Below are 12,777 nucleotides of genomic sequence, written 5' to 3'. Positions count from 1 at the left end.
CCTTACAGATCACCCAGTTCCAACCCCCGTGCCATGGGCAGGGATGCCATCCACAAGATCAGGTTGCCTAGGGCATCATCCAGCCTGGCCTTGAACACCTCCGGGGATGGGGCATCCACAACTTCTCTGGGCAACCTTTTCCAGTGCCTCACCACCCTCAGAGAGAAGACTTTCCTCCTAACCTCTACTCTAAATCTCCCCTCTTTTAGTTTCAAACCATCTTTTATTTTAAAACCAGAAAGATATTCATGTCAGTAAGATGTACTCCCAAGACAAATAAATTCAAATATTCTCTTGTGGGAAAAAGAAGTTTACTCTTACAAACGTATGACACATTACTAAAAGGCTAAGTTACAGGGTTAGTCAGATAAACAAATTAAAACGTCATGCATATTTTATGAAATCAATTACGATTATGCCCACCTTTAGACAAATACATTAGCTTTGAATTTCAGCAATGTTTTGTACAGCAACTCTTTATAGGTATATTCTGAAGACCAAGCAGCAAATGAAAGACACAAAGCCTTCTTCACAGCTTAAGCTGAAGGGCCTCTGTCCTATTTACAGGAAAACATACCCCACTCCAAAAACATCCTTTACAAATGCCAGCTAAGCAGCCACAAATCTTCCAAGCTACAACTAAACAAATACCAAAGAACAGAAACAAAACAAACATACTAACCTCCAGAATATGAGTTTACTGCTTTTGCTACCACAGGACTATCCTGAACAAGTCCAAAACAAAGCTATACATAAACCATAAGTGACAGCAGTAGGAAAAAATAAAATGCAGTGTTCATGCAAAAAGCTTACCATTTGGTGGGTCTCTTCTTTTTTCTGTCGAAAAAGAAAAAGAACTATTTATTCATAGGTATCACAGGGTAAATTCATTCTAAACTTTACTTTCTTGTGGCGCTTTCAGTGATCTTGAGCTGAGACCTAACAACCCGTTTTTAAAACCTACTTGTTGAACAGTTGAAAGAAGTTAAGCATTATAGAATTATGAAAACACATTTTAGATAATTAGCACTGATTTGAAGCAAGCCAACTTGGAGCATAAGGAAATAGCTAGTGAGTTGATTTCAGACATTTTGACTACAAAGTAAGATGAAACATTCAAAAAGCAGCTGTTTTGGTACAACCTATCAAAGCAAGATTTTCAAAGTATTATGGTTTCTGATTTCCACTAAATGAGATTGCTCCTTCAATTTAATTGGAAATACTTTCATACAGTAATGTTCTCCCACAAAGCCAGATGTACTTTGTAATTATTTTTGGTTTTATGTGAAGAAACTGGGACACAGAAGCGCAAGACACTTCACCTGTTACCCAGCAGCTAACTGAACAACATCGAACAGAACTCAGACCTCCTTATGATATTTTATTCACAAAGCCAAACTGTTTCACAGATCATGAAGAATTTGGTTTGACAGACTAAAATGTAGTTGTAAGCATTTCATACCTCATTAATCTCAGCCTGTAATGGTTAATCCTCCTTTGAAGGAGACTTCCCTCTTACTATTTGTTCCTATACACCTCAACGTTTACCCAACCTGCAGCCTTCCTTCAAAACACAGTTTTGAACAAAAACAGTCCAGTTAAACTTACACCACTTGTGTACCTACATAGATATTCAGAAGGCTTCTGATTTAGCAGTACCATACATGCAAGCATGGTCTATCATCTCACCACACTAAAAACCATGGCTCTACATAGACGAATGTACTGGAGTATCTGAAATGTAACAGGGCCTCCTAAGAGCTTAAGAAGAATTTTTAAACAGACATTTTCATCTTCAACAAGTCCTGGAAAAACTGCTAACCCGTTGTGTTTTTCAGACACAAGCATAAGGGGAAGGGAGACAGTGCTTACAGAGATATTCTTGACCTTGTCCTATCAATGTTTAAAAAACAAAATCTAAAATTACAGATGAGCAACACAAGTCAGCCTCTCATGCTGATGATCTTCAGTTGGGAACAGAGAACCTCCAAAAGAAGATGACCAAAACCCTTCGAGAATCTTCTTTTGCTGAGCAAGCCTTCAGAAGATACTTGTCTCTCAGTTCAAAGAAAATTAGTTTTAGAGGTGAAAGGCTGGGGGACAAAAAAGGGGCTTTTTGGCCAAATACTGTGTTTTCTCTTCCTGGAATATTTAGGTTAAGAATCCACTCATGTTGGACTCCAAAAGAACCTGCTCAACTTTTGGAGTATAATTGCAGTCCTACCTAGGAAGCATCAGCTCTGAAACTGAAAAGGAAAGCGCAGGACTTAGGGCAAGCCATTTGGCACAGGAGGGGAAGCGGGCAAAGCAGTAGGCATTCACGGGAAATGTTAAGTGGCCTTGTGCCAAAGCATGGCAACCTACTAAAATTTTCATTAGGAGAAAGGTCAAGAGATAAAATAGTGGAGAACAAAGCAAGACACTTTAAACACTTCCCGCAATTTTTGCTGGGTCTAGATAAGAATAATGATTTGTGGCCAAAAGATACTAGATCTGTTTTTCTGTGGTTTCCACTGCAGACTAGGAAACAAAAACTCCTGTTCTGAAGTGCCGATGACCTCACCAGAGGTCTGACAGAAGATGGAGAAGCCTACTGATCCAAAAGATCAACTTCACCAGCTGCCTGTGTCTGAGAAACCCTGTTCTCATCAGCATGCATTCCTGAAAAGAGATCTCTGAAGTGCTCAGCTTGCATCGGATTCAAGTCTCAGCAGAGATGCCCTTGCCTCCCAGGCAGTAACAGTACCATTTAGTACATATTCAATACCCAGCATGAAGTGCATTAGTAAGGGCAGCAGGAGCTAAAAGCTTGTGGAGGAAGCAGAGAGCTTCAGAGAGGGCTAAAAGAGCTCCCACCCCTGAGCTACAAGGTGCCAAAGAATCAGACAAAAACTGAAACCTCCTACATCTGAAAGGCAGTTAAAAATAAAGCTAAATTCTCTCAGAGCGTGGAACACACACATTAACATTTCTGAGGCAAGATGATAAAAAAATAAGAACAAATGGTACCTACATGCAAGTATACCCAAAATGTGAATGGACTATACTGACAGGCCCAGAGGAGAAACGCTGTGTTCACCCTGCTTACTGGGGAAACTATTTGGGATCCATCTAAGAAGTAAATGGAGCGATTATTTAAGTGAGTCTACCAGAGAAATTAACTAAGTATGGTAATTTCTTTCTAACCTATGGTTAAGGATTTAATGAGTTTTTTAAAATCAAAATTTAACTAGATGAAAAAACAGCCTGGTATTAAAACCTTTCTCTCTCATTCTGTTCTCTACTGAATATTTTGTACATTTGTAAACTCTCATACATTCTCTGTTTGGAGCCCTACTTTCACCTCTGCTGAACTCCAGATGCACTTACTCAGGAGTTGTCTGTATGCTGACTGGAACACACTTCATGCCAAGTGAGGAAGAGCAGAATACTGTTGCCTCTTCTTGCAGCTGTATGATATTTCATATACTAGTCTCAGCACCAAGACAATTTTCTGAGCCAGAACTGCTGTTCTTGCTGCCTTCCTGTAACCTGAACTTTCCAGAAGACTCCTGGTAAAGTCTCCTAGCAAGCCCTGAATGGCCTAACAGGCTGCTAAGTGATCACAGAGAGTACTCATTTCAGTAAAAGCACATCAGGTGGCACTGCTAGGAAATGAAATATATTTTGGACGGCATGGGAGTAAAGATCCCATTAAACAGAAAAAGTATTAAGAAAGCCAAACCATTACTGCAGCTTTAGAAGTTAAGATGTGTTAGAATACACACACGATTTATTATCTAATATAAATAATACATGAAGCTTTAATATAATTTATATTATATATAAACTTATGCGTACAACATAATTTAGCCTACACATATTATGTTTTTATAAAGCATTTATATAAAAATCTATGTACACGCACCAACAGAAAATCCATTTTACCTTTGACAAATGCAAAGCCCGTTATTATATGAGAACAATTAGAAACAGTCCCTATGAATGACAAATAGGAAATTCCACCTGGTGGCTTGACTAAAAAAAAAAAATCTCATAACTGTTTTTAATTCTTGTTTTCCAGCTCTTAGTAAGAAAAAGTGTGGAGCATTTTAGCTTTCCTTTTTTAACTAAAGTTGTCTTCAAATTGTAAGCATTTTGGGGCAGAGTTGTTTGTCTTTTAAGACGTTTCAAAATGTCTGGAATAAGCTCATCCTACAGCATGGATTTGAGCACACAAGCCAATACATTTACTCAAAGATTAAACAAGAAAAACTATGCTGAACATCCTGTGAATAGGGGGTTTGACTGAACCACTATTTTCAACTAAAGTTTGCTACGGCCAGCTATGCAGATACTTATTTCCTTTCTTCCAAGTCACATCTGTGCACTGCAGCACAGTGTTTCAGACACACGATAACGAAGAATGACACACAAGAATGCACATATTCTGGTTTCAAGCAGAGACCATCTTCAAGAAACCAACTAAGCTTTGGAACAAATGCTCTGTGCGTAAGGCACCATCCCTGAATGAAACACACATGGATCCTGCAGCTTCCTGAGAACACTTGCAAGCCCCTGGTACTCCAAGGGCATCCGCCCTTTACATCAGCCTTAGCTGCATGCATTGCTAGTGCAATTCAATTCCAAGCCAGACTACAGAAACGCATCTTATAGCTTAGACACAAGTCCACACTACAGCTTACAGCAAGCCTAAGCACATCAACGTGTATCCAACCTACGTTTTGTATCACCTTACTCTCCATGGTCATATGGCTGTCAGACAGGCAAGTCGTTAATGAGATGTTTATGAGAAAAGGACCAAGACACGATCTGGAGAAAGCCTGAGCTCCCTTTAAAACACTGACCATGTTCCTAAGGCATCCTGCAGCTGACAAAACGCATGCCGTGCTTCAGACCGTCCTGTGCTGCTAAGGACAGTATAGGCACATTATGTCTCCTGTTCTCAGCCCCTGCCAAGATTACTAGTTTTGAATAGAAGATATTTCTCTACTAAACACTGGACCAATGCCAATAATTCATTCACATGAACTACTGAACATACCAGATGGTAAAATCTTTGTTACAACCCACTTGGGCTGAATTTAAACAAATTCATTATAAACAGCCCAGAGCTAAAATAGGGTTTAATCAAATGTGAAAACAGCTTACGGGAAGATTTCTCCTTTTTCCCACTGACAGCTTACCCTTTTTGCTTCTTTCTGGTCTATATTTTCAAACACCACAATCTTGGAGCTTACAAGCTGAGACTTTATAGCAAGGAGCACCAAGTTATTTCAGAAAAAAATATTATTTTTGTAAAATAGAGAGATGAAGCACCTTCATAACACGACTTCTAAATATAAATATGGCAGCAAAGCCTCCAGTTGCTTTCAGACGTATAATTAATTTCCTGCTTCCCCCCAGAACAACATAAACAAGCCTGAATTTAAGATTAATTTAAATATTTACCAGATTTTCTCTGCCGTCGTCCAAGTAAATCTGTTATTGTTTTGCGGAATAGTTTAGCTTCTTCTTCATTAGCAAAATTAAGACCAACTTGACATGTCTGAAAAACATTAATATTCCCCCACCCATGACTAAGAAAATGTTTCAAAGTCTTACAAGTTCTTATACCTTCTGAAGATATAATCAGTAAAAAAAAAAAAAGACCACCACTGTAAATTTGGAAACAAATCTCAGTGAAACATAATCTAACTTAGGAATGTCTGTCTATTAATCAAGTATCTGGAGCTCATACTAACAAATTTGAGCAAAATCTTGGGGCCTGAAATCAAAGTTGGGGGAGGAAAAAATTATTTTAAGAAATAGATGATACTTCACAAGCATCATCTGTAAGTCAAAAGAATTTCATTATTAATGGGAGTCAAAAATAAAGAAGTGCATTTTATGTTTCTGTTCTATGGCTTAAGTTTTCTAGTTGAAAGCCAAAGTTATTTCAATAAATAAGCATAAAAAACTTCAAAGAAAACAAGCAATATTGTACTTTCATAAATAATTTACAGAATGAAATGAAAACCTCAGTTACATTAGAAGTTACCATTTTATTAAAAGACATTCTAAAATAGGTATTCAAAGATGTTTAGACTCACATCTCCAGCAAAGGTATGAAAATATCCTCTAGGACTATTATATACAAAGTTATTGTACAGCTCCTGCTCCCACAATAATTTCCCATCCTGAAAAAAAAAAAAAAAAGATTTGAAACACCTGAAGACAAATTGCAGGTCATCTTTCATAATAGAACCAAACAAGAGTTTGAAGCTGCATATTGCTAAGCATCTGTCATTCACCCAAAGAACGAGCTCAATCCAAGTATACTAGAACACGTGGAGAAACCAGACGAAATCAGACTAATTCCGTCATTCTACTTTCTGTTCAGATTCCTGGATGTTTTAAATAACATGCCTCAATTTCTATAATCCCACAATAGTTATGTTGGTAGCACTAATAGTCAGCAGTGATAGTAATAATACAGTGTTAATAGTAATAACAATAAGGGAGGCTTACACCAGCATGTTATCAGCTCAGGGTTCACCTGAAAACACTTAACTTGAAGGGAAGAAAAATCTCACCTTTTTAATAAGTTTTATATATTTAAATGGCATTACTGTTCAGCACACAAGGAACAGGTTTCTAAGCCTAATAATGAAGTACCAAATCACAAATGTAAATGCCAACTAGCATTTCTGAATCAATCTGAGAGACTTCAAGGAATTAATGTTGACAGACAGTGAGCTATTCCTAACTATAGATGGAACAGGAAGCTTTCCAAAGTCTCAGTGAAAGTCAGGACTTATACTTCCAGGTATCATTTTTTGTTGTAAAAACATCTTGGAACACATAAGCTCTTAGTTCACACTGCCATGAGTGAAATATTAGAATCGGATGGATATGAATATATATATATATACACTGTGGAAAAAAAATGTTTATCCTACAGTTTTCACATGCATGAACACACTGATCATAAAAAAGAAGACTCTGGTTTTCATCCCTAAAGAACACAGCATCTGTTTTATTAGTACCAGCCAAAGTACTAACACCTGCTGGAGTTCTGACAGCTATCCGTATCGCTGACACTATGCTAGCTTTCACTGGTTTCACTAATCTGATTAGTGGAGGTCAGCTTCTGCGAGCTGCAAGAAAATCACACATCTTTATTTCATCTGTAAGAGCTGACATATTGAAATAATTTAAATTTAGAACACCTGAGAAAGTTGCACATGCCTATTAATAAGCACTGTCATTGAACTGCTCAGTGCACAACTATTTACTTCAGAATTTCTGTGAAGTGTGTAACTACAATCACCTAAAGTGATTCAATTCAAAATGGAGAATAAATATAACAAAGTCAGTCTGAAGAAGAACAGACACTTACCTTAATGTCATATATTCTAATAAAATATGACCTCTGCGGATTGTCCTTTACAAGGCAAGCTACACCACAGCATTTCTTTGACCACATGGCATTGCGATCTGCTGCATATATTTGAACAACTGCTGAAGACATCGTCTAGAAAGGAAAAGTAGTGATTACTTTTAAGGTAAAACTAACACATTTTACATTTTTGCAAAGCAACTCTTACTGATCTTCATTCTAAACAGCAACTTCAGACTATTTGCCAGGTGGTAATACAGGCAAGTTCAAATGACCGCACATCAATTCCATGCCCTTTTTTTGTGCAAGATTTAAATTGCTTAAGAACCTAATAGAACATTTTGTTCTTGGCCCTAAAATCAGCAAGAAGACTTCGCCTGTAAGAGGCAGACCAGTAACTATGGCAGTCACACAGAGAAGCCCTACTGTGCTACTACGTTCTCCTGTTCGTTACTTCAAACTGAATAGAAATGCAATATTCAGGCTGTAAATTACAGGGCCTGGAAACACTCCCGGGTATTGGAATGCAACTGCCTATATTGCTTAATTGTTAAAAATGGTCTCTGGCACGATTTTAACCTACGCCAACTAGCAAACCCCTACAATTCTTTGGCATGGTTTGGGAATTCACATGAACAAGGATCGCTCCCAGTCGGCAATGTGAAGTTGTCCTGTTTTCAAATTGAGAGATTTTATTAAAATATTATTCTAAACCAGATTGCTTCCGTGCCTGGAAATGTACCTGAACATATTTTCTAGTATATACATAATTTGCGTTCTACTGTAAAAGTCCCACGAGGGAATAAATACTCTTCAAAGGCTCCAATTTTCATCTTGTAGCCAAGTCACAAAGATATATAGCTTAAAAAACCTGTCACGGCACAAACCAGAGGCTATCTAGCTCAGGATCCTTGCTGTCACATTGGCAGATGCCTAGGGAACACAGCAGGACACCTCTCTGCCATGGGAACAGACCCCCAGCACGGGCAGGCTGGAGCTCAAAGCCCTCCTAAGCCGACACGTGTGTTTTACGGCATGTATTTTTCCTCCACGAATTTCTCTCTTCTCTCCTTGAATCCATGTGAATTTCTGAGCACCACAACAGCGTACAGGAACGTATTTCACTGTTCACTTAAACACTGTGTCAAGAACTCCTTTGATTTAAAAATGTGCCACCTGGTAGTTTCAGTTCACCATCCCTGCTAGTTCTTATGCTAGGAGACAGCAGGAATGGCTCCTTGGCTGCCCCTCCATGCTGCACATGCTTTTAGAGATATTCTGTCATAGTTCTTTACCCATAATTTCTCTACTGTCTAGAGACGTGATACTAGTTTTAAGCCATCCTTGTACCAAAAAATACAGAAATAAATAAAAATAATGCATCTATGCTTTCATTACCCTCATCACATCTCAAACATTGTCCGAGCAATGGGCTCCATACTAGGTTTCCCCAGGCACCCTACAAGCATTGCTGCGCCTTCATCAACACTAACTGCTTACCTAAACAGGTGGCTTATCCAGAATGCACACCTTGGTGCATCACATCAACATCTATTGGTATCCGCTAAGTATCACTGTCACCCATGTCACGCTTCTCAATTGGTTTACAGTGACTGAAAGAATCACTTGAGCTTCTCGGAGTTTTCTTATCAAAAAGCTTCTAGTTTTGTTAAAATAGAGGCAAAGTAATTGGTTGGACTGACAGCTACTCCCTAGGGAAGCTTTATAACCTTTGGCAAAGACCTGTGATGCAATTTTCACACGTTCCTCTTCGCAACCATTTCTTCAGAGGTAGTAAGACCGACTTCTCACCACTGTGGTATCCACCAGGAAGAAGTTACAGCTGACTCAAAGAGCTTTGCAGTCATCTCCTCAGATGCTCTACAACTAAATGCAAAGCAAGACTTCCCTCCCTATAACCTACAGGGTAATACAACTAATTTAGTCATAACTGGACTCATCAGGTGATGAAAAGGGAACCTTGAATTAACCACACCAGAACAGTTTGCTGACAGATGTCACAGGTGTAAGAGGTGTTACTTTTCCCTTATGCTGCAATAGGCAAAGACTTGATTTGGGGTACAACTGCCCATATTTTGTTCAGAACTTCTAACAGCCTTTTCTCTCATTTCTGCCATTTCATCTCCTTTTTCAACTGATAACCTTGTAGACACCACAACAAAAAGGAGCACAGGTGTGCCACTCTACAGTTGAAACCAAGACAACATTGCATTCTACCAAACCCCACTGTCCATACAAGAAGCCTTCTCAAGCCTCTGAAACAAGTCCAACTCCACCAGCATCCTCCCAGTAGGGCTACCCAAAGAAAAAGGTGGCTTTGGCAGCAATTTATGCGCCTTACATTCAAGGTCCAGAAGAATGATCTGCATCAAGAAATGGTTCACTATGTATTGCTTCCTATTGTACCTAGCAGCAAAAACACCAACTGGATTATCCGGGCAAACCCTAGTTGTCATAACTCCATGACGACTGCATATAACCTAGAATCAGCACCTACCCCATGAGCAGACAGAATATTACGCAAAAACAGTGTCCTCATTCTGTGTAATCACAATAGGTTTAATTTACACGTGGATACTCTAAGCACAGAGCTCAATTTGCAAGTTAGAGAACAATTTCACTGCATCTAAAGTAGGTGGTGTTAAAGTAGGTGTTGTTCTGAAACTTACCAAGCCTAGAGTTCAATTACATTTTAACTTACTAATTAGCATTGTGCAAATTCCTAGTGTTGACAGACTACAATGAGGTTCTCACATGTTAGTACATTAATTACGAATTCCACTATTACACCACTTTTAAAAAAAAAAATAAGGGACAACACAATAAAAAATACAAGATGTATTTCGGCAGGAGAAGGACAATAAAATCCATCTCCTTTTATTTCAGCCTCTGTTTGTTTTCATCATACAGAAGAATGATGTTTTACAATGCTTTATGTTGTTCAGCTTCTGGAAGACAGTTGACAGTAATATTTAATCATCCACAACCTTTGGAAATGTACACACACAGCTTGTAAAAATGTATGAACTTATGAACCATAAACTTCATCCACTGCTATTCATTATCAATCTTAGCCATGCTAACTGACATTTTTCAACTTTAATTGCAGAACTGCAGCATTTGGGAACACTTACACAAATACCGTAACTTAAACGTTCAATGTTATTTTTCTGAATTTGCATTCAGTTTGTCTTTTGAAGCCAATTAATATACACTGCTCAGTTTCTCACACCATTCTTGAAACGAATGTTACATTTAGAAGCATTTCTTTAAAGATGTATGCAAATATTTCTTCACAAGAAGTCCTGCCCCTGACTTCAGAGACAGAATTGAACAGGAGTGCCATTAAATCCTCCAAGTAATTAGGGTGGTTTTTCTGAGTTTCAGTAAGATTCTGTGTTACTTAACACTTAAAAGTTATTGCTGTGGTTTCAGTACGAAGATTTTGAAGTTGATCCTACTGCTGTGCTTAACTCTTCTGTTGAGGTCTTTGTCCTTTTTATATACCTTTGTATCTGGAAAAGGTGCACAGGAAAAAGAAAGAAGCCAACAGGGTACGAGAGGAAAACCAACCTCCTTGCTTCCTTTTCTCATTCCCACAGCCAGCATCCTGCAGGAGGACATGCCACTGATTCCAGGGACTCGTCACACCCCTCACACTAATGAGCTGTGAAGCAGTAAGCCTAGTGTCATCAGCTCACCGGCAGAGCTGGTCTCATCCTTGGACACGCAGGCTGCAGGATATGCGCTATCAGCGCAGGGCTCATGAAACACCCTCTGCCTGCAAAAGGTGGCCACAACGAGTCACCACACGTTTGTGGGGTGGCTCACACCCGTGCTGATAGCTTCCAGCTGGGCAGCAGGTACCCGAGCACTTTGATCAGCTTCTGGCATGAACGCTTGCTCCAGACACCTAATTAATTACTTAGAGTAACTCAGCGTGTCTCAAAAACAGTAAAGCAAGCCAGCACAGACAGCAGCACGCCTGATTACAAGAGGCACACCGGACAGCTCAGCAGAATCCTTGCCAGCATACAGGTCTCCACGTACAGCTGCCAGCTGCTCGCAGTGCCACCATCAAAGAACCTCAGATACCTCGGGTCGACTGCGACCTCCCAAAGGCATCCAGTCCATCCTCTGGCTCATGGCAAGGGTAATTGCTAAGCAATTGCTAAGCAAGGTCAGGTTGCTCAAGGTCTTGCCCAGTTAAGTTTAAAGGCCCCAAATTACCTCTGGGAAGCCTGTTCCAGTGCTTAATCACTCCCAGTTTAGTGCTTGTAAAAATACAACTAAGTATAATGTATTGTTCTAATGGTTCGGTATTGTTGTGTTACATGTTGACAATACTTCTGAAGACAGTGACTCTCAGTCTTTCCAATTTTAAAACTCCAGATTTTTCCAAGAAAGGTGCAGACCCATGTATGCAGAGGCAATTAAATCCCACATGGGAGATTTCTTTTTCCTAGTTACCCCTCCCAGCCCTGGGAAGAATCTTACAACGAAAACTGAAGGAAAACCTTGCCCTACAATACAAGACTACAACTAGCTGCAGTTTGTTTCCAGGCAAAGCAACTTCTTGAAGAAGCATGCTGATATTGATATAATGCCCGTAGCTTCTTCAGGAAGTCCATCAAAAGACTTTCAGCTTGAAAGTCTCAGGGCACACAGTTAGCTACTTTAATGCTTCTATGAAAAATGCTATGATGCTACTTTGCAATTCAGAACCGCCTAGCTGTATACAATCCCCATCCTACCAGAATACACACCAATACTTCTATTTTTATTTCCTTAAAGTAGGTATCTGGAAAAAGCTGTCCTGACCAATACTACTACTGGTGAGCAGGTACTGGAGGAAGGCATTGTAAGACCTGCTGCAATCCCCATTATCCTAAGCCGACACCCTGAAGCCTGACCAGGTGATGATGCTGGATGCTCCCATGCCACTCGGTGGTTCTTTGACAGAAGATCAAGAGGACAGCTTGCAGTTTGCTTCTACAAGGGTTCAAGAATAAAGGGCTGTTGCCATTGAGTGTCATTAAACCAGGGGGAAGTCACAGGCGGCCTCAGATGGCCGGGCTCTAGAACAGAGGTGTGCTAAAGTCAAGCACCACTTCGCTGTGGAGAACGCTTACTGAGGTGTAACTCTAATCTTGACCACGGCAAGGATGGGAAGCTTTGGTACAGAGGAAACCTCTACTAGCCAAGCATTATTTAAGCCATGAAAAAGGAGATGGAAACTCACTAAGGGTGATGAAAGGGAAAGCAGCAGCAGCAAGAACACTGGGTAGCTAACTGTAAGAAATCAGACTAGGTGACAGAAAATTAGCCAATTAGACAGAACTCGGTGGCTGACATTTCTTTCTCTAGAACACAAG

At 39.6% G+C, this 12,777-nt stretch overlaps 1 protein-coding gene across 1 annotated transcript in view; it reads right to left on the bottom strand.

Annotated features, from left to right (window-relative positions):
* Positions 1 to 12,777, bottom strand: part of WASL (WASP like actin nucleation promoting factor) — a 49,795-nt gene that overhangs the window by 16,684 nt on the left and 20,334 nt on the right. Inside the window, exons 2-5 of the mRNA XM_040549720.1 lie at positions 7,382 to 7,516; positions 6,093 to 6,179; positions 5,452 to 5,548; positions 814 to 837 (exon numbers count right to left, since the gene is read on the bottom strand). Of these exons, the coding sequence (XP_040405654.1) occupies positions 814 to 837; positions 5,452 to 5,548; positions 6,093 to 6,179; positions 7,382 to 7,516 (343 nt within the window). The remainder of the gene's footprint in view (positions 1 to 813; positions 838 to 5,451; positions 5,549 to 6,092; positions 6,180 to 7,381; positions 7,517 to 12,777) is intronic.

This window comes from Cygnus olor, chromosome 1 (assembly GCF_009769625.2).
Source record: "Cygnus olor isolate bCygOlo1 chromosome 1, bCygOlo1.pri.v2, whole genome shotgun sequence".
Taxonomy (NCBI): domain Eukaryota; kingdom Metazoa; phylum Chordata; class Aves; order Anseriformes; family Anatidae; genus Cygnus; species Cygnus olor.
The sequence above is the reverse complement of the archived record's forward strand: the minus strand, read 5'-3'. Positions and strand labels throughout refer to the sequence as shown.